Source organism: Vicugna pacos, chromosome 3 (genome assembly GCF_048564905.1).
Source record: "Vicugna pacos chromosome 3, VicPac4, whole genome shotgun sequence".
In the NCBI taxonomy this organism is placed as follows: domain Eukaryota; kingdom Metazoa; phylum Chordata; class Mammalia; order Artiodactyla; family Camelidae; genus Vicugna; species Vicugna pacos.
In genome coordinates, this window is record NC_132989.1 from 113286835 (window position 1) to 113314046 (window position 27212).

General features: G+C 50.8%; 1 protein-coding gene across 1 annotated transcript in view; it reads right to left on the minus strand.

Moving 5' to 3' along the window:
- Positions 1-237: 237 nt before the first annotated feature.
- The window catches only part of ANKRD33B (ankyrin repeat domain 33B), a 72494-nt gene continuing 45519 nt past the window's right edge, over positions 238-27212 (minus strand). The window contains exons 2-4 of the mRNA XM_015251329.2: positions 25696-25825; positions 10254-10394; positions 238-2118 (exon numbers count right to left, since the gene is read on the minus strand). Coding sequence (XP_015106815.2) covers positions 1289-2118; positions 10254-10394; positions 25696-25825 — 1101 coding nt within the window. The 3' untranslated portion in view covers positions 238-1288. The remainder of the gene's footprint in view (positions 2119-10253; positions 10395-25695; positions 25826-27212) is intronic.

The window sequence follows — 27212 nt, forward strand, 5'->3', positions numbered from 1 at the left end:
TCCCACACCTTGGGAATTCTGCAAAGCCTGCGTGAGGGTGAAATGAACATCAAAGGCAGTCATCAAAGGGAAGTAAAAGCACTTCCACACCAGGGGTTCCTTTGGAACTGAGTCTCGAGGAGGAAACAACCAAGCTCACTCCAGGAGAATCTGCCTGAAACATGTTTGCTTAATATTCAATTCTAAGCCCCCACCCCCTAAGAATTTACCCCCACCCCCTAGTTCAGTAGTTTGCAGAACTCCGGGTTTCTTATTCTTCTTGCATCTTTTTTACATTTTGAGATATCTGAATTCAATTTACCTACATGTATATATGACTTAATTTTATTATTCCTAATAATTCATTAAATTTACCCCCATTTTATTAAACAAGTTTTTTTCTCTTTGTCTATTCTTGAATGTGTTCAAGACTTTGTATCCAGTTTATCAAAAGTCCCCTGCTTAAAATGAACTTAATTCTAGCAATAAATATGTGCTTCTCTTTGCACTGTTTCATACTTTGATGATTGGCTTTTCTTCATTATTACCACTATATGGACAAGAGAGCTTAAAAACTAAGATCCAAGGAAATCTGATTCTTCTACCTTACTTGATCATTTTTCTGTAAAAGTAAACTGCCTCCATCAGGCAGAAATAAACATTCAGCATCACTTAATCAAATTCAGAACATGCAGTGCTCATGGGCACCCACAATGAGATGAAAAGGCAGAGACCAAAACAAACAGCAAAAAGGGGGGAGAGTGTCACAAATTTTGTGCAAAATCAGAGATATTACAACTAATTATTGCTAGAAACGGTATTTTAAACAAAAGGTCTTCAGGCAAATGTGTTAAAAACCATCTTAAATACACTGGTAAAATGCTGTAAATCTGGTTGTGATTAAAAATACAAAATTACGCAGAAAATGTTCTTTTGATAAACTGCTCCTAAAATTTTCTTAATTAAGGTTCTAAAGGTAGACTTTCAGGCAAAATGCCCACTAGGTGTACTGATGCTAGCCGAACTGATTTTACGCAGACTGATTTGTGTTTATGCCCAGTTCATTCTTGGTGCGGCCCAACAGACAGGAACCGGTTTCTGGGCCCCTGAAGGAGCCTGTGGGCGCAGGGGTGCGCGGCGAGTGAAAGGCAAGCCCGGGGCGGGGGGCGCCCGGAGGCGCATCCTTCCCGGGACGGAGCCGCACGGCCTCCCCGCCGCCGCCTCTGGGGCTCCGGGCAGCAGCACCTCCGCGGCGGGGTGGGCGTCCTGCCTCCCCGCGCCGGACGCACCTTCCGGGCGGCTGCCCCGCTCACGTCCTTCTCCTCCAGGACGGTGTCCGCTTCTCCTTCTGCGCCGCCGCCAGCCGCTGCTTCTCCGCTTCTTCCGCCTTCCTTTTCTCCTCCTTGGCCTCCTTGTACCGCCACTTGGGGAGTTGCAGGTGGGCGCTGTCCTTGGTGCTGCCCCTCGCCGCCCTCTCGGGCTGGAAGGTGGGCGCGGGCGCCTTGCTGATGCGCACTTTGGGGATGACCACGCCCGGCCGCACGCTGCTCCGCCGAAGCAGCTGCAGGGGCAGGAGGCTGGCCCTCCGCGGGGCAGCTGGCAGCTGGGGAGACGGGAGGCTGGCTCTGGGGGTCTCCTCTCTGGAGACCCCCGCCGCCGGGGAGGTCCGGAATGGTTGCTCGGTGCCATCAGCCTTGTCCCTTTCCTGAGCTTGCGTGTCCGGGTCCCCCCGCGCCGCCAGGATTTCCTGAACCGCCAGCCGCCTTTTTCCCACACAGGGGGGGTCCTCGGGGCACACGGTCTGGCAAACAATGGCCACGGCGGGGTTGTAGAGGCTCGTGGTCATCCTGACCATGTGGTCCATAACCCCTCCATCCTCCAGGCCTTGGCGCGAGCGGGAGGTCAGCGCAGACCGCACAAATTCGGTGAGCCTCTGCAAGCAGTTTTTGGAGCCCGGAGGCTTCGGACCCGCCTCGAGGGGCAGTGGCAGCTCTGGTTTGTACTTTTCCCCAAACTGCTCCGCGCAGGGTCGCTCCAGCAGCCTCTGGAAGACACGGACGGCTTCGAACCGTCCTGTGAAAGCCGCCCACTCCTGGGATGTCATCCCGCGGCGGGAGTCCCTGGCCTGGACGTCTGCCCCTGAAAACCACAGAGCAGAGACAGGAATGGATGGATGCAATGAAGATATTTTCCTTCCACAGGCAGAAAACGAAAGTCAATGAAATGGATCAAAGGCAAAACTTCCAAAACCTAGCAACCTCCTCCACCCTGGAACTGTGCCACCAGGATGAACCCACATCTGACAGTCACCTCACATGTGTTTACTGTTATAACACAACCTACCTATAAGAGCTCCACTTAATGGTTTATCTTTCCTAAATATAACCACCTAAACTCAGCACCTAAACCGTGGGATTTTTTTTTTTAATAGAGATAAGATTTCTTGGCTTTTCAGCAATGGAGTGATGGCCAGACCACAAAGGTACTTTGTAGCACTTGGCTGATGCTACTAAAATGTTCTAAAAATACTAACAGTAACTGTCACTGGCAAAGCACTTGGTGTCTCACTTATTTATCATCTCCCGTTTTCCTCCGAGATGTGTTGTAAGGACAGCTATGGTTCTTATTTTGCAAGAAATGTGTGGTCCTTCACTTTTCGTGCTGGTGGTTAGTTGGTCATGAGTCTGTCATCTTTACCAGACTATGGGCTTCTCCAGGACAGAGGCACATCTTAGTCATCTTTGCTTCCTTAACACATATCATTCTGGCTGGTAGAGGCGTGCATTTAATAAAAGTTTATTACAGAATAGATGGTAGTCACAGTGGAGGAAGGGATGGCTTGAGGCCCCAAAGCTGGTAAGAGTGAAGTCCTCACCTTGGGTCTCCTGGCCCTCAGCACCCACACACTTCCCACCTCCCTGCAGGGGGCCTCTTCCTCTATGACAGTTTTCTGTGTCAACATGGCCAGGGTCTAGTACTCGGGGATTTAACCAAACTCTAATCTGGCCGACAGTGAAGGTATTTTGTAGATACACTTAGCATCCATAAGCAGTTGACTTTTTTTTTTAAACATTTTATTGTGGTATGGTTCCTGTAAACTACATATTTCAGATGGACAATTTGATGAATTTTCATAGATATACACACCCATGAAACCACCACCACAATCAAGCTAGCTAACATTTCCATCACTCCCCACAACGAGGAGATTATCACCAAAAACATGAGCTGTATCCAACCAGCTGAGGGCCTTAGGAGCCAAAGCTGAGCTTTCCTGGAGAAGAAAGAATTCAGCCTCAAGACAGCAGCATCCGCTGCTGCCCACGTTTCCAGCCCACTGGCTGGTCCTACAGATTCCAGGCTTACCCACCCCCCAAATCACGTGAGCCAGTTCCCTCAGATAACTCTCTTAGTATGTGCCTCCCATTGGTTCTGACTTTTGGAAAACTGACTCCTACATCCTCACAGTCTCCCTTACAAGAGTCGTTTCCTTCATAAATCTCCCCCGCACCACCCCCTACCCTCTCCTAACATTGCAAAGGAAAACTTCAGCCCAGCCTGACGAAATGTCCGTACGTTTCAGCGTGGCAGTAAAATAGAAATTAATAAGGAACCGCTGTTCAGTTCATCCTGGTCCAATCTCAGCCCCATCTACAGTTAAAAATCATTCAGGATTTCAAGTCCCACTGGTCATACTTCCACTGGCAAAGCAACGTGGGGAAGCAGGGCAATTAGCTAGTCTGCAAATTCCAGAGGGCCAAGCCCGGCAGAGGCTTCTGCATTTACATCCCGCTCAGCCCTGGGTGTGATGACTGGTGAGAACGTGCTGAACCAGGGGAGGGGAGTGGGGGGGCTCAGGCTTCCCTGCCCCGCAGCCCCCAGTGGCCCCATGGCCCAGGCAGACCCACAGCTCACCTGAGTTCACCTGGTAATGCTCTTAATTCTGTGACACATTAAAGAACAGCCATCTTAGGAGAATAGTAATTATTTGGAACTGGAAATCAGGATGGAACTCATTAGCTAGAGGACAATTTATAAACTGACTAAAAGGGAAAGGGGGCAGTAAAAATGTCATTGCAAAAAATAGATGACACATTAAACCTTAATTAATTGCATGTCACTTAAAAAGGAACAAACTGCAAAATTAAAATCTTAATGAACATGGCTTGAAAGAGACATTTTTCAAATGCTAATGGAAAACTAAAGGAACAGCTGTCAAAAGTTTAGCGTGCCTCTTCCTTTCCAAAACAACCTCGGAAAATACAGAGACTCTAAGGAACAAAGGCTGTTCTGACTGTAATGCGGCCCGAGAATCTGAGTCAGGATATAAATAAGGGGTTCACTTCCTTAAGAAATTACCGTTAAGGGTAATATGAAAGGCCTGGACACAGTCATTAAATCATGAAAGACAAGCGCCAATGGTTAGCACTTCATACACATACCTTTCAGAGAACATGGAGCATCTCTAAAAGGCCAGCGTACACGTCTTCTGCCCATGAGATGGCTGGCATCCTCACCCCCCCTCCCTCTGTTGTTTCACCCAGGGCTCCAGCCACACAGACAAGAGCTGGGCTCCTGCCAGTGAGTCCACTTGCTGCCATGCTCAGCGCTGTGAGCCGTCTGCACAGAATCCTCTGTTTCACGCAGGGTGCAGTTCTAGGCAATGCACCCTGACAGGTCTAATCCTGAGTTCCACAGTCTCGGCACTGCGGACATTTAGGGCCAGATCACCATTTGCTGTGGGGGCTGTCCTGTGCACTGGGGGACTTCCAGTGGCACCCCTGGTCTCTGCACACTAGATGCCAGTAGCACGTGACCAGCTGTGACAGTCAAAAATGTCCCCGGGGAACCACACACATCTCCACCCCAGTAAGGATTATTCATCTAATCTGCATGACTTGCCATCTTGTTCCCTGCTTTCCCAGCCTCCCTTACAGCTGGTCAGCGAGCCCCAAAGAGAAGGCTGCTGCATCCTGATCAAAGGGACCGATGTTGGCGATCATGAGGTGACCAGTCAACAAGCTGGAAGGTGGGGAGTCAGAGAGGGGCATGTGGGAAGCTGGGTAGACAAGAGGAAGAAACCTGGGTCTGTGGTGTCCTCATGGAATCTGGGGTCAGGTCTTCACGGTGACTGCCAGCCTCAAGACTCCTAGCGAGCTGAGACAAATAGACAGGTGATTATATTCTTTAAGCCACTGCCAAGTCAAGGTTTCTGTTACTGGAAGCAGAAAGCATTCTAAATTCTATCACTCATTCATAGGGTGCTCCCCCCAAGAGTCAAGGCCGGGTCCACGCAGGACCAGCTGGAGGCAGGCAGAGCCCCGGATGCATCACTTCCTTTCCTATTTCTCTGCAAGCCCTCACCCCACCCGGCTTACCTGCCCTTCCAAGCCCAGCTCTGGTCCCTCCCTTTCCCGCCAAGAGGCCTTCCCGGTCACACAGGACCCCTGTGGTCGACTGGTCCTTGCAGGCCTCCTGTGCCACCTCTGGCCTGTATTTTGGGCATGTGGGGTATATCTACTACTTCTAGCCCCACCCACACCACCCCCAGGCATTCCAGTCTTTCCCAGGGTCTCAGCCAGGCTGACTCCCACTTGCCCGCAGGGTAACGGGCTACTGAGCTCACTGTAGTTAGTTTTCCAGAATTCCTGGTCTTGCTTCCTCATCCCTCGCCGGCTTCCCAGCATTGCTTTCCAGAACGACTCCTTGCCCCTAGTCTGGTCTCAGAGTTTGCCTTCATGGGGCCCAGGCTAAGACAGTGCCCTCAGTAGGATGGAATGCCTGCCTCTGAGCCCTTTCTCTGCCTAATAACTTAAAACTATTCCAACATGGCGAATTCTCAGGTCACAGGAAATTCATGTTTTCTTTTATAAACAGAAAGAAACCTCTGGAGTGATACCATATCCTTGGGGCTTTCCAGAAACACACAGTCAGGGCTTGCCTTGGACAAGGATGACCACACAGTCAGCAGTGGGGGTGCCTCTGCTCTGTTCATTACACAAGCCGCTTACACCTTCTTTTCTGTCTGCTTTGTTCCCCGAAATCACGGGGAGATTCAGGGTCTCTGTTTGCTCGTTTGCTTCCCAAATGTGGCAGCACGCACACCACACTTCAGGTTGGGAAGCCAGCTCTCTTGAGCCAGTGTGAAATCTCCCAACCTTCTCTGAGTTCTGCTTCCCTTCAGAGGAAATCTCATCCACACAGCTTCTCAGAGCCACTTTATTTTAAATAGACTTTGGGATGTTAATATTCCACTGAATTAACAAGCCTCTGCAGCTCTCCCGCTGCAACCCCGCACCCTTGTGACTTTTACCAGCAGAGTCGACATTATCCCTTGTGAAGCCAAAAACCAAAGAGCCAGTAAGTCAACCTTTCAGAACCTGGTTTTAGTTTTATTCAAAGCCTAAGCTCTGGTAATTCTAACATTGTTCTGTCCTGCCTGACAAGGTTAGAGAAGAGCTGATAAGCACATATAGATTACGAGCTATTGGAAAATCTATAGATTTTAGGAGGGCATCCAACTCAACAACTCATCGTCCCTAAAAGGAAATGGTTCTTGCTGACCATAATGAAATCGCGACTCGGAAATCCAACCCAGGTGCAGAAATACACTCAGGTACAGAAGAATACTGCACTTGAAAAAAAAAAAAGAGAGGAGACGGTGATACAGATTTTACCCTAAGCATTAATATGTTATCATGCTGTGCCTTTTGATTTAGAATGACCACGGGATGACACTCTGTGACTTGCTCTCATAGTACCTTTCTCAAGTGGACGTAAAAGAAATTTCCAAAAGAAATGCCCAGATTTGGGGATCTTTACAGGCTTTAGTTTTTCTTAATATTGATATATTCAAATGGAAATAAGACTTCAAAACATTGTTTAATGTTTTTATTAAATTGTTTAAATATGTCAGGTGTCCTTATTGCTATGTACCACGCCCAGGGAAGACATTCACTCACATGTTGTTTTTTTCTTTTAAAACATCTACACATCTACTGAGAAAGGAGAATGTAATGCACTTTCCTGGGAAAAAGTATAAGCTAAGGCAATAGTAGAAAATGAAAATATTCTACGAGCTGGACAAGGACAGCCTGAGTGGGCAGCTCAAAAGCCGCCTGAGAGAGGTGTCAGATTTCTGTTCTGAGAAGGAATACGGAACAAGCTGGAAGGAGGGCTGCGTGTGAGAGGGACGGGTTCGCTTTGCACTTCTTCCATTGTTTCCCGTCTCCATTAGTTACATCCGCGGTTTTCAGCAGGAGGCGACTTTCCCACCAGGGGACGCTCTACATCGTGTGGAGATATTTTTGGTGGTCAAAACTGGGGGGTGCTACGTCACCTAGCGGGCAGAGTTCAGGGGTTCTGCTAAACACCCTACGAGCCCCCGGAAGAATTATCTGCCCCCAGACGCCAGCAGTGCCAGGATTAAGAAACCTCACCTTACACGTTTGCTATCCCCCTTGAGAAACATCTCATCACAGGATATTTTTCAAAGGGAAAAACATACCATAGGTTTTCGTTCACATAATAATCATTGAACACCGAAATCCCCCCGTAACAATAATGAGAACAACACTGACTGAGCGCTCCCTCCACACCAGGCACGCGTCCGAGGGCCACACACCCGTGAACCCATTCAGCCCCCGGCCTGACCTCCTGCGCGAGCTACTGACATTCACCGCATTTCAGAGAAGAGGGGCGCAGCCCAAGCAGGAGGGGACTGGCCCGGGGTACAGAGAGGCTGAGTGGAGGAGCTGGAGTTTGAGACCAGGGGTCCTGATTTCCAAGTTGGTTGTATGTGTCCTTCTGCTCTGACCACGTGCAGCTCAGGGATGGCCGCCCAGGGTCTGCACTCGTGTGGGTACTTCTAGGCTTTGCTGGGGTTGTGCTCACAGAGGAGGACACAGAGGAGGGAGGGCATAGAAAACCTAATGCCAAATTTGTTACCCAAATAACTGAGTGGGGAGAAAACCCGTTAGCACTGGACGCTGCCCCTAAGCAGTGAGACCACCTCTTGTGAGATCTGAAAGGTGGTTCTGTGATCCTGTAAAGGCCTGAAACCCCCACCAGACCAGGGAAAAGAATGACAGCAAACCCTGCGCGCTTCCAGAGTGACTGGAAGGCCACTGGCCTAGAAACAGAAGGGTTCGTAATTCAGGTTCTCGGGGGAAAACGCCTGGATTGACATCGTAAGTTTTGGTTGTAAAAGTAAATTGCTAAAGATCTACACTCAATTATAATGAGATCCAGAAGCAGCAAAAGCAGGGGAAGCGCCTCTCAGACATAAAAGCGGCAGAATCCCCTAGTCGGGAGGCACCGCCCCTCACTGATGCTGCTGATTCAGGACCCGCGGGGCCTCAACTCCCCGGAAACTGGCACCCGCTTTAAAGAAAATGACACCATCACTGAGTCAACAGCACAATCAATAGGACTAATTTTAATGAAGATCTTTTTTTATTCCCAAGAAGGTTTTCCTCTTCGAAGCCTCCATCTTCGCTTACTGAATTTGTTTTTCTTACAGCATCCCCTGACGCCCTCCAGTTAAAGCAGGAGAGAAAAACAACCCAACGCAGGCTGTGAATCCTATATCCTGATCTAATCAAAAGTGAAAGGACAGATGGCCTCAGACTAGGGGACACGACTCACTGGCGGGTGTCAAAACCCCGTCATGAACAAAGAGTAAAGACTGAGAAACTTTCGGGGACCGGAAAAGACTGGGGACATGGGACAACTAAATGTGGGAGCCAGGCTGTGATGCTGGAACAGAAAGGGGGCACTAATGGAAGAACTGATGAAATCTGAATAAAGCCTGGGGTTTACTGACTAGTCGTGTGTAGCTTCGGCCTCTGGGTAAGATGTTAACACAGGGCGCTGAGTGAGGGCTGAGTGCGTGCTCTCTCTACGGTTCTGTCATTTTTCCATATACCTGAAGTTATTCCAAAATAGATTTTGTTTTAAATAGAAGATTCTATTTTTAATAAAATAAATTTTATTTAAAAAAAAGCAGCAGCAGCAAGTTGCCTAAACAGAACTGTTGGTCTAGACTGATGCCTGGAAGAATTTTAATTCTGTCCTCAAGATACTGAGATGGGGGAATGCCACCCCTCTGGGAGCACATAGAATGCCTGCACCCAGCGCCAAGAACAAAACCAAAATAAATTAAGGTAATGAAATTAAATACTGTGACATCAGCATCTCCCACTGAGTGAGACTGAGGGGTTAGATGCTCCCGCAGCGCCCAGCCCTTCACGTACGCTTCCGCGTTTAATTCTCAGAATAACTCAAGAAGGTTGTGCTGGAAAGATGATCACTGATTCCACTTCAGAGTGAAAGAGAAAAACTAGAGAACAGTCGCGGGCAATTCAGCTTCATAATCCATTCACTCTGTCAAGCCCCAGAGAGTTTACAAAGTGGTGTCGTGGTTCATCCTCAGGGCGGTGGGAAGAAGTCACTGCCCCCATTTCACAGATAAGGACAGGGAGGCTCAGAGAAGGAAGGGCTTCCTCCAAGATAAGGAGGCCGCAAAGGGCAAAGGGGGGCTGCAGCCCCAGAATGTTCCACTCGGTGACGCAGTGCAGAAGGAAACGGCCACGCATTGAGACTGAGACCCCTATTCCACGAGTCCCCCTGCCATCCCGGCTTATGATTAACTTCTCTACCCAAAACTGTAATCCTTTTGTTGTTCCCCAACCCCTGTTCCCTCAGGACTGATGGGTATCAAAGAAAAAGGGGGACTGAAACCTAGCAGGACCCTCCCAGGTACAAAAGCCCCTCCGTGTCCCCTGTTTCTTTTTTGTAGAAAAAAGGCTTTATTCAGTGTCCTAGACCTTCTCAAAGCTTCAAAGAGCAGCCTGGAGAGTTAATGGCTAGCACCAGTCACAGGACTCCTGGTCCCTCCGGAAGGGGCAGGCGTAACACTCTGACGCACATCTTTGACTTGTTCTACTTTGCCCACCTTCAACAGGACCGTCTTCCACTCAGAGCCAAGACCAGACCACACAGTTCTGAAGAAGAACAAATACGGGCAGGAGGATGAGGAAGAAGCCCACAGGGGACAAGGAGGGCTGTCCTGTGGGGTGACCAGTGCTGCGACCTCCCACCCACCCTGGAAACAGGTGCTTTCGCTTTTGTTTGTTTCAGCGCGAATGATGACAGCCATACACTAGGCTGGTTCTAGGGGGTGATGCCTCCCTTCGACACACATTCATTCCTTAAAGGAGCAAACCCGGCACTTCCCGGGACCGCAGGGCCATGCGGGACAGGTGGGGGCATACCTGCTAGCATCAGGGCTCGGATGCACTCTGTTCGGCCCTGCATGGCGGCTTTCATCAGGGCCGTGAACCCAAAATCATTCCTCCTTTCAAGGTCAAGGCCGGGGAAATAGTTCAACAAGTAGTTGGTGATGGTGACGTGTCCTGCGAAGAGAATTGCACACGTGCATTAACCACACTCCACAAACAGCGCGCCTTCCAGAGAGGCCTTCCTGCTGAGAGAGAGAGAAATGTTGCATGGCCAAACCGGGGCCAACCTGTCTGGGGGCGGGGCGAATGTGTTTGCTTCTCAGGCTGCAAGAAGTAATTCTCATGAGTGCAGGAAACACAGGCCCACCCCGGCCATGGTGTGGCTGCCTCCGGTTCTTTTTTGTTCCCTCTGCCAACCCACTTGGAAACCCAGCTGTCCTGTCAACCTGTTACAGAGGGAACGTGGTGGGCAAGGATGCTACAGGGATGGCATGTGATAATGCAGAGCTAGCCCCATGCAGACACTGCCTGGTCAGGGGTGTGGTCCTGGATGCTGTCAGCTCCCTGGAGATGCCAATGCAAGCAGGTGCAAAACGGGAAATGAAACCCGGAGTCATTCCCCGAAACTCTGGGGCTTCAGAGATTCAGGGAGGAGAAAAGACATCATCTCATCATAATAGCAACACGGTATGCCAGTGCATGCTGCCACCCTGCTACTTACCTCTCTCTCTCTCTCTCTCACACACACACACACACATACACACACACACACACAGAGGCAGGGAACACAGGCAGCGTGACTACCCAGACCCTCAGCCATAAACCCAAGCAGTTAAGAACAGTCATTTGAGAATACGGATTCCTCCCCTTCATCACCTTGCACTTCCAAAAGGGCCTGACTTTCTGCTCATCCCCAGAGGCTTTTCAAAAAGCCCATGTGCTCTTAGACAGCAGTGACTAAGGAGAACACATGTGAGAGCAGTGTTCCCAGATTCTCCAGCCTCGCCCATGCAAAACCGAAATGGAGCAGAGAGCTCCTCCCACAGAAGGCCCTGGGCCACGGGAAGAGGCTCCTGGGTCAATTATCCACGCTGCCCGAGGCCCACTGGCCACACTGCTCAAGTCCTCATGTGAAATGACACGCCACCCTCCCCTTAGACCCTTCAGTCCCTCAGAGGAGGGTTCTGCCCCCGGCATTGCTGACACCCAGAGCCGCACTGTTCCTTGTCGTAGGGCTGTCCTGGGCACCGCAGGACAGACAGCAGCACCTCTGGGCGCCATCCACCAGATGCCGGCAGCTACTGTGCCCTCCCTCCCTCCCTCCCGGGTCTGACAACCAAAAGCACCTCCAGACATTGCTGAGTGTCCCCTGTGGGCGTGGAATCACTGCTGTTGAAACCATGGAGCTGGAGGCTCAGATCTCACTGTTTCGGGACCAGGAGGGGAGAGGGAGCTCCCCTGCTTCCCTGTACCCTGGCCCCTGCACCCTCCAGCCTGCCTCCTGGCTGCCTTCTCCATCCTGACCCCTCTCGTGGTGGCTAACACACCCTTTAGGGTCTTAGCAACCTGCAGAAGTTCTCTCCTGAGCCCGGCTGGAGGGCCTGGCTGCCCAGTCTCCATCCTCATATGCTGAGGATACAGCTCCAAACTCCGCCCCCCAACCCCTACCCTGTGCACGTGCCTTGGAAACACCCACAGTCGGGGGTGCTGGTGCGGAGCTGGTGGACAGTTCATTGCACTCCCTGCTCCCCGCAGGGAGGCCTCTGCCCCACAGGGAAGCCAGGGTCCCTAAGGCTCCTTTCCCAGCTGGTCTCGGGAAGGGTGCTGGGTGCGATGTGAGACGTGGCAGAGGAGGTGAGGCCTCCTCCAGAGGGCGGGGAGCCCCGAGACACGAGGGGCCTCCCAAGGCTCGGCCACCTTGCTCTGCAGACTGGCCGAGGGAGCCGAGGCCCTCAGCACAGCATCCAGTGTCTCGGAGAATCCCCTCCCTGCTGCAGCGATGCCTCCTGGGCCTTCGATCCCCTTCCTGCCGGTGCCATGCATGCCCCACCTTAAGTCCTCCCAGGGTGAGGGCTGTCCTCTCATCACACTCTGGCGAGACGACCATCAGGCAGGGACCCAAATTCCCTCCTTGCATGGCACCCAGACACCACCCAGCAAAACTGCATCTTTCTCATCAACTTCCAAGTTACAAATAAGTGATAAAAATTAGCATGTGGACTCTTCCAGAAGCAGTGTCATCTGCTCATCACAGACCTCAGCCCATCTCCTAAACTCACCGCAAAAATTCAAAGCTACACAAACATGTAGCTTTCTCACTTTCTGAGAGAAGCACTGACTCATGTGATTGTGTTGCGGGGTTAACAAGCCAGACACAAATGGGTGTGACCCTCTGGCCCCATGACCCACAGGTTTGAGCAGCAGCTGATGCATTTTGACTCATTCACATCACTTTGCCTTCTGCTGTCATCTACAGCCCCCCCTCCCCCCGTAGCCGGATGTTAGCTGTGGGGCCCCAGAGCCGCTTATCTGCTCTAATCCGTGTGTGTGTTGTGGGCTGGGTGGGGGTGGGGCTTTCATTTTGGGCTCATCATCCAGCTAAACACTTTGTGGCATCTGTCACTTAGATCAAGCCAGGGTCATGGTGCAACGCATCGCAATTCTTTTAGAGCCGTTTCTTTACAATCGTGAAGGAGCGTGTCCTTCGCAATTTTCAGCAGGATTTCCTCTGCACTGACATGTCCTAAACACTGCGAAGAGGTGGGAGACGAAAGTTGACAATCCACAAAGCTAACAGCCCATTATACAGATCAGTCCCGCATCTTACGTTGAGGTCAGAAAAACCAGCATGCAGCCCACCCATCCTGACTACTCTGACCGCCGGCTTGAGCTGTCAGTGACCCACGGAAGCATCCTCGGCACCACTGTCTTTCCCAGGATGACAGAATAATACCGCTTATTCTGCAGACGACCTCGTTCAACAGAAATGAAGAGTGGACCCAACGCTGCTAAGAATGAATAGGTATTAACCTTTCTTCTTAAAAACCGTGACAATTAACCAAAATGAGCCTTCCTTTTCTTTAGTGAGACAGCTAGCTAGCTGGATGACAGATCCTAGAGAGAACATAGCCTTCCTCGTGTAACAGAACCCAAACGTGCCGCATTCTGAAATCTAGCTTGACTCTAGTCCAATTTTGACCTTATGGAATAGGATTTGGCTCCTGAAGTCCTCAGAGTGGACTTAAAGAGTGGGCTGACCATACTGAGCCCCCAAACACCCACCCCAACCCCATGAGCCGTAACCTGCCTAAGAGAAGGGCACAAGTGACCCAGGGAATCAGTTAACTCTTGATGAACTAGCTTCCGTGTGGTAATTCCATGGCAGTGTAAATGGAGAACTCAGTACTTCAGAGAGTTGGCCCTGAGAACTCCCAAGTTCAAGTTCCCAACCCACCACTTAAAATCTGGATGACCCTAAGAAGGTAAGTCAACTGCACTGAGTCTCTACTGACTCATCTGGAAAATGGGGGATAATATCAACCTCACCACTGTGGAAATGACAGGAGATAGGGGTTGTATAAAAAGTGCCTGATGGACAAATCTCCCGGCAGAAAAATTTCAAGGAATTTAGGTGTGTGCTCTACTCCCAAGGAGATGAAACACAGCAACTTGCTCCTTAACTCTGGGCTGTGCACAGAGACCCCCCCCCCCTCCAAAGAGCGGACCGGAGGAAGGAGGGAGACGGGAGTCATCTTACAGCAGAGAAGCCTGGCCAGCACGACCTCAGCCCGGTGGTCCAGGCCCACAGGGATAAGGCAGGCCCACAGCATGTGTTGGTAATGATTCTCTGCTCGATCAAACTTTAGCTGGGCTCCTGAATTCCTCCCAGGCCCATCTATGCACTTCCTGGTAAAATCTCATTTTAGCAAGAACCCAGCTCATAAGTCAGTTTAACCGGAACACTCCACCCGTGGTATCTGATCAGTTCCTCACCCTCCACCATCCCCCAGATGATATCTGATCACCCTGGCCTGTCTTCAGCAAGAATCCTGTTAGGTCGCTTCGGCCAGAATCTCCCTGATGTTTCCTCTTAGTAATTTTCCATCCACAGACCCCTACCCTGCCCGTTGGCTATAAATCCCCACTGGCCCTTGCTGTATTCAGAGTTGAGCCCAGTCTCTCTCATCCACTGCCAAGTCCCATTGCGATGGTCCTTATACCGATGGAAACGATTCTGAATCAAGTCTGCCTTACCATCTGTAACAGGTGTCATTGGATATTCTTTTTATTTTAACAAAATCCTTCATATGATGTCAGAAGAGTGGTCCTTTCCTCTGTGGTCCTCCTTTGAAAAACCTGTAACTCCAGTCTAATTATCAAAAAAATGAGACACACACAAATTGAGGTAGACACCCCACAGACTACCTGACAAGTTTTCCCCAAAAGTCTGAGAAACTGTCACAGCCAAGAGGAGCTAAGGGGACATGACAACTCAACATCACGTGGGATCCTAGCTGGGATGGTGGAACAGAAGAGAGACATTGGGAAAAAACCGAGGAGGCCCAAATCAAAAACGGACCTGAGTTAATATTAAAAATGCATCAGTGTGGGTTGGTTTGTTTTGTCAAATGTATCCTCCAAATATAAGACCCTAACCACAGGGGAAGCCCGGCGTGGGGAACACAGGGATTCTGTGCACAGTCTTTGCAGTTTGTAAGTCTGAACTGTTCTAAAACTGAAAGTGTATTTCACGAAAGGAGGCTCAGGGTCACTCGACAAGAGTGAAGCAGAGGGACAATAATTCTCAGCTGGCTGCCGGGGGTGGAGCCTCTCCACGCCATCCACAAACCTCACCAGTGGTGCAGGAAGCTCACCAGGAGGCTGTGGTGGGCACAGACGATGGCGGCTGGACGCCAGGATGGACCCTGGGAAGGCCAGGTGGATGGGAGGAGATGCTGACACAAAGCACTCATAAACAGACAGGCCTCGGTGACTGCCTGACTGAGCCAAGTAACAGACAGAGAAAACGATGACTCCTGGTACCACCATAGCCCCAGGGTTCTGGCTTCGCTTTGGATGGTCAGTGGCATTTTCTCTAAGAGCCGACGCGGGTAGAAACCCATGCTAGCCACGCTTGACTACCTATCCATCTACCTATGTTACCAAAGCCAAGGAAAGCACCCTTTGGTTAATTGTCATGGTTTTCAAGAAAAAAGGTTAATGTCTATGCATTCTTAGAAGCCTCAGGTCCACCCTTGATTTCCACTGAGTCACTCTCCTCCAAACCCCACGTGGGAAATTTCAAACTTTCCCACCCTTAAGTCACCCAGCTCACAGCAAATCCCTCTCCCAGGAGATGACGCAACTCCCTCTTCACAGACAGAACTGAAACCGCAAGAAGGGAACCCCCTCAACTTTCCCCCATCACCCCCCACAGTCACCCACACCCATGCTAGTGAAAAGGAAGGTGACTCCTCTCCTATTTAAAGACGCTCATCTCTGCTCACCCTCCGGGGCTTTAAAGCCATTCCCCGTGACTTCTGAGGAATGTATTTGTGCTACAAACTACTTCCTCTTTCTTTTCAACCTCTCCCATCACATTATATTCGTGGTCTAAATTCTTCCCCTTGCCCTTTGCCATGCGACCTCAAAGTCCTGCAAGAAGAACGCTGGCCAATGGGACGTCTGCAGGCAGAAGGTTGACACACACTCACTCGGCGGGACTCCTTCCGACACTGGTGCCTCAGCTATCTGCCTAAGAACGTGCCCGGGCTGGCACGCTGGTCCCAAGAAGAGGGTGAGGACACACAGAGCAGAGCTGCCACGGCTGGAGGGCCCCGCTCACCCCAGACACGTGAGCGGAGGCCATCTCGGTCAGCTGGTCCCCAGCCCAGCCACAGATACATCAACTAGAAACATTTTAAACTAGAGTTTGGGAGCTACTGTGCAGCAAGAGGCTGGTAGCTGTGCTCAAGGGCCACCCATCTTAAAATAAACATGACTGTCAGTCCACTTGGGCTGCTGTAAACTACTGCCACTGACTGGGTGGCTTGAACAACAAACATTTATTTCTCACAGTTCTGGAGGTTGGGGAGTTCAAGGTCAAGGTGTCAGCAGATTCAGTGTCTGGTGAGCATCAACTTCCTGGTTCATAGACAGCTGTCTTCTCACTGCGTCCTCACAAGGTGGAGGGTGATGGAACCCTCTGGAGGCTCTTTTACAAGAGCACTAATTCTATTCATGAGGGCTCCACCCTCGTGACCTATTTACCTCCCCAAAGCCCCACCTCCTCATATCATCACTTGGGGTTTGGGAGTCAACATCTGATTCGAAGGGGTGGGGGAACGTAAACATTCAGTCCATTGCATGACCAACAAGAATCCCCGTGGACCTGTCTTTGCGTTCCAGCCACCGGCCATCAGTCAATTGACTCCTTTTCAGTCTAACTTCCAGACTCATCCACTCTCACTCTTGCTACTTACACCCCCGCCCCACACACAGTCTCCTGAAACCGTCTTCCATCTGACCCAGTGACTGCCTCGTGGCAAAATTCAATGGCTACTAGTCAGCTCTCATCTTACTAGACATCTCCATAGCATTTCCCACTTGTCTGTCCCACCCTTTTGGAAATACTCTCTGCAGATATCTGGCTAGTCCGTCCTTCTGAGTTTCTTCCGATCTCTCTGGCCACTCTTCAGTTTTCTTTGTGAGGTCCCCTGTTCTCTCCTTCCAGAAATGCCGCTGTTCCTCAGATGTGTGACTACGCCATCTCATCCCATCCACTCTCCCGTGGTGACCCCATCTACTCTCACAGATCTGGGAATCGCCCTAAAATTTCCAGATCACTTATCTCCAGCTCAGTCTCTCTTCCTGACTTTCTTATCTAAGTATCAGTCTACTGGCTATTTCATCTTGGGCAACCCACCGTCAACTCAAACTCAACACATCAAATCCAAAGCATGGTCCTTCCAAACCCATTCCTCCTGCCCACATTCTTTATTCAGTGATGAACACCCACCAGTCACCAGGGTACCCAAGCCAGAAATCTGGGCTTTCTCTTCAGCCTTCCCTCATCTCCTCCCCATCCAAGTATCAGTGAATTCTGCCAAGACCACTTGGTAAATATTTTCCATACCTGTCCATGATTCTTCATCCCCACTTCCACCCCAGAGCTGGGCCACCACATCCTTACTGGGGTCCACCCCTCTCCTAAATGTCCTCCCTGGTCCCACTTCTGCCCTTCCATTCATTCTTCAAGCTATCCGCAAGAAACTCTTCTGACCAACACAGCTACTACCTAAAATCCTTCATGGTTACCACATTTTATGTAAGTCTCAACTCTTTACCAGCTATCTCCTTTTTATCTGGCCTTGCTCTTTGAAGGGTAGCAGAATATGCCACTCCAAAACATGCCACTTTGACATAAAAATTATTTTGAGCTGAAGGCAACTGAAAAAAGCAGATGCAAGAAAAGCTCCCTCCCCATTTGCTTAAAAGCAAGACAAACATCCTTTTTCTTTTTATTCTACCCCAGTTTTATCGAGGTATAATTAACACAGAGCATTGTGTAAGATTAAGGTGTACAACATAATGATTTGAGTTACGTGTATTTTGAAATAGTACCACAGTAAGTTTAAACATCCATCATCTCATATAGCTACCCAAAGAAATAATGGTTGTTGTTCTTTGTGATGAAAACTCTTCAAACTGCTTTTGTTTATCCTGTCATTTCTCCACAAATTCATTGTTCTTTATGGAAGATGACATTTAAGCCAGAGTTCTAAGCCACCTCCTTGAGTTACTGTTTTTCCCACATGTCCCCCATGTTTACATGAGGTACAGGTGTTTATAAACGTCTGGTTTTCTCGTTAGTCTGTTACTACAGGGGTCTCAGTTGGGAACCAGAAGGGTAGAAGGAAGGTTATTTTTCCTCCCCAACATCTGCTTTCCACCCTCAGCTCCTGCACCAATGCCCTTCTGGTCTACTCTGTAATCACACAACTCTCTTTTTAATTTGCCCAAGCGGCAAGCTTTCTGGGATCATCTGGTGGCCTCTGCACAACCTAGTCCCATTCTCCTTCCTTGACTTTCTACCCAGCTACCTGACGAGCCACCCCTTCCAACGCAGATCTGCCCTCCACGCCTGGACTAGGCACCTGGACCGTGATGCCGCACGGTCCACATTTCTGTGTGCCCGTGGATCCCCACAGCCACCACAACCCTCACGACCCTTGTTCGTAAGTCCAAAACTTCCAACTGACTGCAACCTCAATAATTACATAGTAAGTAAAAAGACTGAAGGATTCTTATTTCTCCCCTGAAAAAAGTTCACTTATCAAAAAGGTTGCTAATTATCAAGCCATAACCCGCATTATCTAAGATGGCACAGCCATCACAATTATTAATTACTGATTCATTCAACATGTAACTGGGTACCAATTACGCGCTAAAAATCTAAGGAAACAGACAATCAACCCAAGCTGCTCTAAAAATGGGAAAATGTTACAGAATTAGGGTTGTCTCAAGACCTGATTTTTCTGACACCGGGTACACAAAGTGTAGTTCTCCAAAGCAGGCCAGTAGAGGGAACTGTTGATTGGAAATAACAAATCCCACTAGCGCTGCAGAAGAAAACAGATTCTCCCCGTCCAGGAGAGGGGGGACGTGCAGATGGGGAGGGGGGTGTGTCCAGCAGGCCGTCCTCTCTCTGATGGAGGAGCAGGGCTAGCTGCCTTGGAGGAGGTGGCACTGCTGTGCTTAGCCAGAAAGACTCCGAAAACTGCAGTTTCCAAGAAAAGGCAAGGCTAGGAAACCTCAGAGATTTGCCAAGTTCTAATTTATTTGAAACAGTAGAAACCTGGTAAAAGAAAAACACCTCTTGAAAAACCATAAACCTCACAGTGAAGTCAGACTGAAATCCTGGCCGGGTGGAGTAATAATAAAATAAGACGAACAGTGGGGAGTGTTTATCTCCGGCTCAGGCCACGTCATACATTCTCTTCTGAAGTGGGACCCTCTCCAAATCCTCCACGAGCCGGGACTCGTCTGGGCAGCCTGCGCCCGCCAGCCACCCCTGGGAGCCTGACTGCCACTTCGTCCCCAGCAGCAAGTGGCGTGAATAATGCCAGGCTGGTTCTCAGGGCACCTCCTCCGCATTTTTAAAGATAAGTTCAAGGAATAGCAAGTTTCAAGGCTGCACCAGAGGTTACTTGGCACGAACCAACTTGATATTATCACCAGTTCAAAAGGACCCCTGCCGTGTGCTGAGTGCACCTCGCTGCTGCCGTTCTGTTAAAGAAGAACTAGAGATGGAGAGAGTAAGCACGTAATGGCCATCCCTGGCCTTGTAATTCATTGCTTTGGTTATCTTGCTTTCTACTTTACTTTTGTTAGGGGACGTATGAGAGCGGCTGAAATCACCAGCTAAATGAGATTCAGGGATTAACTGAGGCTTTAGTTTCTTACAGTCTCTCCATTGTAAAGGCCGAGTTCAGATTTGGCTGTATCTCGATTATGCATAAGTCCCTGGGAGGCTAGGCTTTTTAGAGAACACCCCACAGGCAGATCAAGGCATTTGCATTCAAATTTACACTCACAAGTGCGGAGGGGGCCTTGTAGAAAGCCCTGCTGGGCAGCTGCAGTATCAAATGATACACATACGTGGTCGCTTTACAGTTTTTCTTTAACCACACAGATTCTGCAGGGTCCGATTCTGACTCGACCAAGTCAGCTGAGGTCACTCCACCGCCCTGGCCAGCAACTTGTTTGGGCTCGAGGCGGGACGTGTGACACAACCCCGGCAGATGTAAACAAATCTGTGCTGGAGGCTTCTGGAAATGTTTTCCCATCTTAGAAAATAACACAGGAAGGGATTTGCTCGTCCTGCCTGGCACCTCCTGCGTTGTAACTTGAAGCCACGGTGCTTGGAGCTGCCAGGCCATCTCGGGATCATGTGGGAAAGAAAGGTCAAGAGCATTTCTGAGAAGCTCAGAACACGACAAGGCCACGCAATGAAGCACCCCTCCCCTGCCAGCTGTCGCCTTCAGACAGGTCATGTTGCAAGAAGAGGCAGCTTTCTCACTGTTGAAGCCTGTTTTGTTGGGTATTCAGGAAACTGCACCCAAAAGCATCATGAGAGATCCTGGGCTCCAATAAAATCAGGGAAACACAACAGCAAGTACTAAGAAAAGTCAACTTTGAGTTGACAAACACTGAAAAAAGCCCTTTACCCAAACAAGAACACCCTTGAGAACATAGTGGGAAGTGTAAATTGGTACCCGCTTTTCCTAAGAGCCATTTGGCAGGGGCTACAAAAATGTGCACATTTAAAGTGTGCGTGTCCTTTGATGGAGCAACTGAGTTCTGAGAATCTGTCCGTGCATTTCGCGCTTTCCTTCTCTGCCCTGCTTTCGGCCCTGGAGGCTGACCTCACCAACCGCCCCTGCCGGGCTCCTCAGGCCCGAAGGCTCAGGGGGGCTCAGCAGGGCCGGTGAGGAGGGGAGAGGGTGTGTGCCTGCGCCTCCACATCCATCTCCCACCCCTGGGGCTGCGGCTCGGGTGTCCCAGGTCCCCTGGGTGCCCTCCGCTGGGCTCTCACCCCAAGGCCCACCCCTTAGCTCTGCCCTGACCTCCACTCACAGTCCCCCGGCCAACTCCTCAGTCTAGCCCTCTGGGTGCACCTGTCGCTGCACCAGGATGCTGATGGGTGCACCCTGTTCAGAAACGTGCCCCCCAGACACAAACGTCTTGACGACAGTGTTGTCTCTAACAGGCTCATTCAGAAACTTGCAGGCACTGGACTTTCAATTTGGGAGACAGAATTCTTGCCTGCCCTGTAGACCCAGCACTGAGCATGGCCCTTGGACATGAAGTGACTACTGGATAAATATTTTTTCTAAAAGAGGACCTTGTACAGAAATATGAGCCACAGTTGATTGAACTGCCTCAGTTACGGGACGCGTGGCAGGGGGTGCGTGCCGTGAACACACCACCGCTCAGCGGTGCCGCTGCAGGAACCGGGTACACCGCGCGTGCTCCGGGCTGCACAGAAAAGCCTCCTAGAGCTACTGCGTGAAGAAGTTAAAATCACAGTCTCTACAGATTTATCCCATTCATGTAAATAAAAGGTGCGTGAACACTCTGTGTCTGAAAATAAGAGAGTGAGGTCAGGGACGGTAACCAGCTGGAACGTGGTCAATGGACAGACAATTAGGGAGAGTGAAAAGGGACGTTTCTTCTTCTTTCTCACTGATACCTCTGTAGTGATTTTTCACGGTAAGCACAGATTGCTAGACATCTTTGAGAATTAAGAAATCATCAAATAAATAAAACTGTTCATGGAATTGGATGAAAATGGGACATCATTTGATTCTACCAGCTAAAAGCCCAAACATCCTCTCTTTGGTTAAAATAGTACATAAAGGCTCAGTCACTTCCCTTTATTCTCACTGTGATTTAGTGATGGGTCTGTGTCCCTCTGACGACATCTCACCCGGGTCCATGAACCACCCCTGCCCTCAGCTCTCATGCCTGCTGAGAGGCCACCTGCCACCGCCCTGCACAGGAACCTCTAAGGGCTCAGTTCTCAGAGCGAGGCCCCCAGGCCAGCAGCCCAGCATCAGCTGGGAGCTCACTGAAGCGAGCATCCTGAGCACAAGCCCCGAACCCCGTCACCCAGACCCTGGGGGCCGGGCCCAGCAAGCTGCATGCCGCCCAGATCGGGGCTGAAACATGGGCCACCCGCCTGCGGGTGACGGCGACTCCACCTGCGCCCGAGCAGGACCCCAGGGGGCCTTGCCAGGACAGACCGTGCCCCACCCCACTCACCCCCCCACGCCCTCCACCTGCCTGCTTGTAGAAAAGCTTTAGCCAACTGCAAAGAAGAATTTAATCAGAGAATCGAGAGAAGTTCAGAAACCAAAGAAAACAGTCAAGCAAGACAAAACAGCAATAGTTTAGCCATTAAACAAAGTCAAAGACCTTCTCAAGAGCTAAAGATAATATTCTGAGCCACGTCCTTTGAGCTGTTTTGCAGACACTGAGACCCCCACCAGGTAGAAGAAGGTAGCTGTGTGCTGCCCACAAGCACGCAGACCCCAGAATCAAAAAGTTGATGATGCTGACTCGCGATGACCTCACCACCAACCAATCAGAAGACTGTCCCTGGGCTGATCACAGACCCCACAAGCCCCTCCCACACCCTGTCTGTAAAAGCCTTTCCCTGAAGGCCGTGGGGGAGTTTGGTTCTTTTGAGCACCAGCTGCCTGGACTCCTGGCCGGGCGCCTGCAATAAATGCCACACCTCCCCTCACCACACCCTGGGGTCAGCAGTTGTGAAGCGGGCATAGGGTTTCCCTTTAGGTGTAAATCTAATCTTAGGTCTAATCTATACTTCCTGGTACCCCAGGAAGAAAAAAAAAAACAAGGCAGACGCAATGTTCAAAGAGATAACAGGAAAGTGTCCTTTAAAACAAAAATATGACTAACGTTAAGTCAAACAGCCACAGAGAGAAGGAACTGACACGTATGACAGCGTTGGTTTGAGGTTTTTTGGTTGTTGGTTGGTCGGGTTCTTTTCACCGTTAAGGATGCAGGGCGGGAGGGGGAAGGCAGGAGATCTTTACACGTGTAAGAAATATCAGGATATCAACAAAGACAAAAATCATGCTGGACTCTGCACTTGTTACCTGGACTGTTCTTCTGCAACATGAAATGAAATGGCAGGGGGGTAGGCAAAAAACAAGTTGTTTTTTTTTTCATTGTGAATACAAAATAAAAACATTATCAATGAGGCAAGAATTCAGAAAGCACTTCTCGGGTATTAAACCACAAGTACTGTCCTTACATATGCAAAGAGCTCTGGCAAATCAGTAAGGCAAGTCACCTCTTCTTCTCATAGTTTCATACTCTAGTATGACACGCAGGCTCTTGTCCAGGCCATGCACCTGCTGCCCAGGAACGCCTGGTAACAAGCATCTGCATTCTGGCAGGGACTGATGTCGGTGCTCCACACTCTCCACCTGCCATGGAGACCTCTTCACTTAGATGTCTCAGCATTTCAAAGGCCTGAGGACCAAATGAAGGTGATGTTTCTCTAACCACCATCCTGTGGTGTCTATCCCTTTGAACTGGCATCATTCCCTGACCAGCAGGCTGAAAGCCATTCCAGACCCACCTCTCCTCCATCGCCCACATCACAACCACCGGGACCTGTGCTTTCGGCCACTGGTGTCTTGCTCCTCTCTGCAACTGCCCCTGTGCGCACCAGTGTCATCTCTCCCGTCACTACACACCCACCTCATGTCACTCAAATGCATCCCCTCGTGTTGTATCTACACCCTTCGTGACCTGGTCCCTGCCTCCTCCTGGGGCCACCTCTCCCCCATCCCAGACACATGCAGTCCTTGGTCATTGCTAAGATATGCGGGGCTCCCTCTTGGTCCCGTGGCTTTGCAGCGCGCCGGCTGGAACGGCCCACCTTTGACTTCAGGACCCAGCACAAGCCCCTCCTCCACGATCCCTGTCCCAAACCACCAGGCTAGATGGGGTGCTCTCACCCTGAAGCTCCCAGCGCACTCTCCATCAGGGCCCATCAGAGGCTATTTAGCTGGAGAATCACCCAAAGGAAGAGCTGCCCTTCACTTCCCCACCCCGGTCCCGGCCAGCGGGAGGCAATGAGTGATGAGGGTACGATCACTGGACGCCTCTCATGATATCCTTTTACGCTTCTGCTGTTCAGGACATTGTACACTACACCGGGGCTTTCCAAGCCTGAGGGGCCTCCACGGAGGGGAAGCTCCACGCCCTGAAACCTGACGGGGTGGACATGTGTAAGCACAGCCCCGACACCTGGCAAAGTGTGGGGGTTCCCCACCTTAGGCACCTCAAGTGAAAAGCAGGTGTGAACAGACTGCTTCCCATTCCGGGGGTGAAACTGCCAGACGCTGGCGTCTCTGGTTTCTCTGCGTTCCCCAGTCAGTCCGCCACGCTGGCTTTGACACAGGAGCCTGTGATGCAAGACGGGACAGGGAGGTCCCCTTCGGCGGCCGTGGCAGAAGTTCCCTTTCCAGAATCAACATGCAGTGTGATTTGGGGCTTTTTCTGCAGCTTCCCCGGCCCTGAGTCCGAGTCTCAACCACTCTCAACAACATCGTCATGTGTCCCCACATTCCCTGAATAAACAAGCACCTTTTCTACCACATTCAGTCGGAAGCAGCTTCTTTCCTGGACACTGAGAAGCAGCGCGATACAGCAGATGTGCCCTGGAAAGCCAGGAATTCTGAAAGCGGTCAGTTACAAACGCGGTTCATCCCACGGTTACAAATGAAATGTGGCTCTGAAGGGATGAGCAAAGTTTCGTGCTTGACTCAAAGTCTGTCTGACATCAATTCTAGAAGAGGACTGGGGAGAACAGTGCGGCTGGCGATGCCGGTGGAAGGACCACCTCTGGAAGTGACCGTCTTTGGCGGAAGGACACCGTATTTACAAGGTGTTCTCACTAACGGCCCCACCTTGTTACACTGATACATGCTCAGCAAGAAGCCCCTGGTTTTTCTTTACATCCCCAAGCAAAACGCAAGGTTACCTTGTAACTATGTCCACTTTCATACATTAAGTGTCACTAGTGTCCCTTCCACTCACTGAGGAGTCCACCAGCAACTTCCCGATCCCCGGTCTCTAGAGGAGGTGCCAGCAGAGGCTGGGTTTCCAGTGCAGCTTCATGTTCGAAGACTTGGGGCAGTTCCAGAGCTAGTTCTGCCGCACCCTGCGTCCTGCACTGGTAGGTAACCTGCACTGTGAGGAGAGAACAAACCCGACCCCATATCGGGTCTATTCCTTTAGCTCTAGCCCTGTGCCCCGTGGCCTGGGCTCAGTCACACTGGCTGTGCGTCTTTTGTAAAAGAATGTTGCCTGCAGCCTGAGATCTACAGGAGAGCACATTCTCAAAGCTCTGACCTATGAGGGTATAACCCTTTTCCATTCATGTGGAGAACAAACAGTAGCACCTGTCTTGGAGGCTTATAGAAACATAGTGACCAAGTTTACATGCACAGCTGCAAGAACAAAGGATTCTGGCACCAAGAAGTTTGCAACAACCAGCCACACCCCTTCCCCTTTTAGCAGAAAAGTAGCCTGAATTCTAACTTTGGGACACTAGTCCACCATCTTCTTGGGCTGCTGGCTTTCTGAATAAAGTCCCTATTCTTTGCCCCAACAACTCTCGATTTACTGGCTTGCTGTGTGGTAAGTGGTGTGAGGTTGGACTTGGTAACACACTGTCCCAAACACACGAAGAGAATGTGCACCTACCATCAGCCCTTTTCCTGTCCCTCTTGGCAGTAAAGCACGGCTCCTGATCTATTCCATCCCTCACACACTAACTCAGGCACTGAGATCAGGCGCAGCCCCCCACCCCCAACTGCCTGGCAGCCCCGCTCGGCCTTGGCTCGGGGAGGGAAGGGAAGCTGGGTCTTACCTGCCTGTGCAGCTGTGATTAGGGCCGTGTTCCCCTCGCTGTCCTGCCAGTTGACGTCAACATGGGGGCACTCTGCTAAGACCACCACGGTGTCCACAAAGCCGTGGTAGCAGGCGACAATAAGGCCAGTCTAGAAATGAAGAGGGAAGCAGGTCAGAGAGGCAGAGCCGAGCGTCACCACCACAGACCCCGGGTGCACACCCTGCCCCCAGGGGAGGACAAGCAGGGCTGAGGAGGTGTGGAGCCAGGCCCGGGTCTCAGCCGCAGGTTAGAGCAGGCCAGCCACGGCTCGTTCTCAAATGCATGCTTGAAACAGAGCAGGACCCTGTGGGACCCTCTCTGGTACAAATCCTTTCTGTGTCCCCCACTTCTTGTTTGTAGGAAATGGGCTGCAATCAGCCTCCTTGACTTCCCTGAGTTCCAACGTGCAGATTCAAACAGCTGCTGATCAGGGATGGGAGGGAAGGCAGAGACAGAATAGTGCAGAGATGGGGCAGGGTCCTGGTTCCACCTCAAGGAACCAGTATCTTTGAGATCTTCTATAGGAACCAAGGCCCCACCCAGGTGGAGGATGGCAACTTCAGACTGACCGCAAGATTCCTGGGGCGCCGCCCTGTTCCCGCACCACCGACCATAAAAATCAGAAGAAAGTCACACACGGTGCGGCCTTCCCCCACACGTTGCCTATAAAAATGTCTCCCTGGAAACCATCGGGGAGTTTGGAGTATTTGAGCACGGGCTGCCTGCTCTCTTTGCTCGGCACTGCAGTAAACCTTTCTCTGCTCCAAACACCAACGTTTCGGTTTGTTTGGCCTCACTGTGCATCGAGCACAGGAACTTGTGTTCGGTAACAGGCTGAATGCTGGGGAGGCCTGTGTCTGGAAACAAAGACCCTGCCCTCAGGGCGCTTACATTCTATTTTAACGGGAGGGAAAAGCGTCAACTACAGACCTAAGATGTAGGTGCTGGAATGTGTTAAAAGTTAAACCCAGGCCAGGGAGTTTGTGAGCACCTCAGGGGCCTTGTGCTTCAGTCTCAAAATAGGTGCTGGGATGGGCTCACTGAGAAAGAGGCACTGGGCAAAGATGGGAGGAGGTGGGGGAAGGTGCCAGCAGACAAGGAAGGGAAAGGCGCAGGCAGAGGGCTGTGCCCGGCCACCCCGGGACTGGCCAGGAGGCCTGTGGGCTGCAGCAGAGGGAGCCGGGCAGCCTCGGTGGTCAAGGCAGGACTGGGGTTTGCTCTGAGTGAGATGAGGGCTTTGTGAGCAGTCCGCTGTCAATTATCTGCATCAATTCTGGCTGCTGGTAGGAAGCAGGGAGACCAGGTGTGGTGGGTGGGGGAGTGGAGGGTCCCCATTTCCTGGAACACAGCTCCTAAAACCCTTAGAAATCAGTTTTTTGTGTGCTAATGAGATGACTCGTGGTGGAAGCTGGTGCTAGGTGGCTTCCAGATGGGGGCTGGTCTCTAGGAAAACCAACCTTGAGATTAGAAGGTTGGCTCTTTCAGCTCCAAGCACC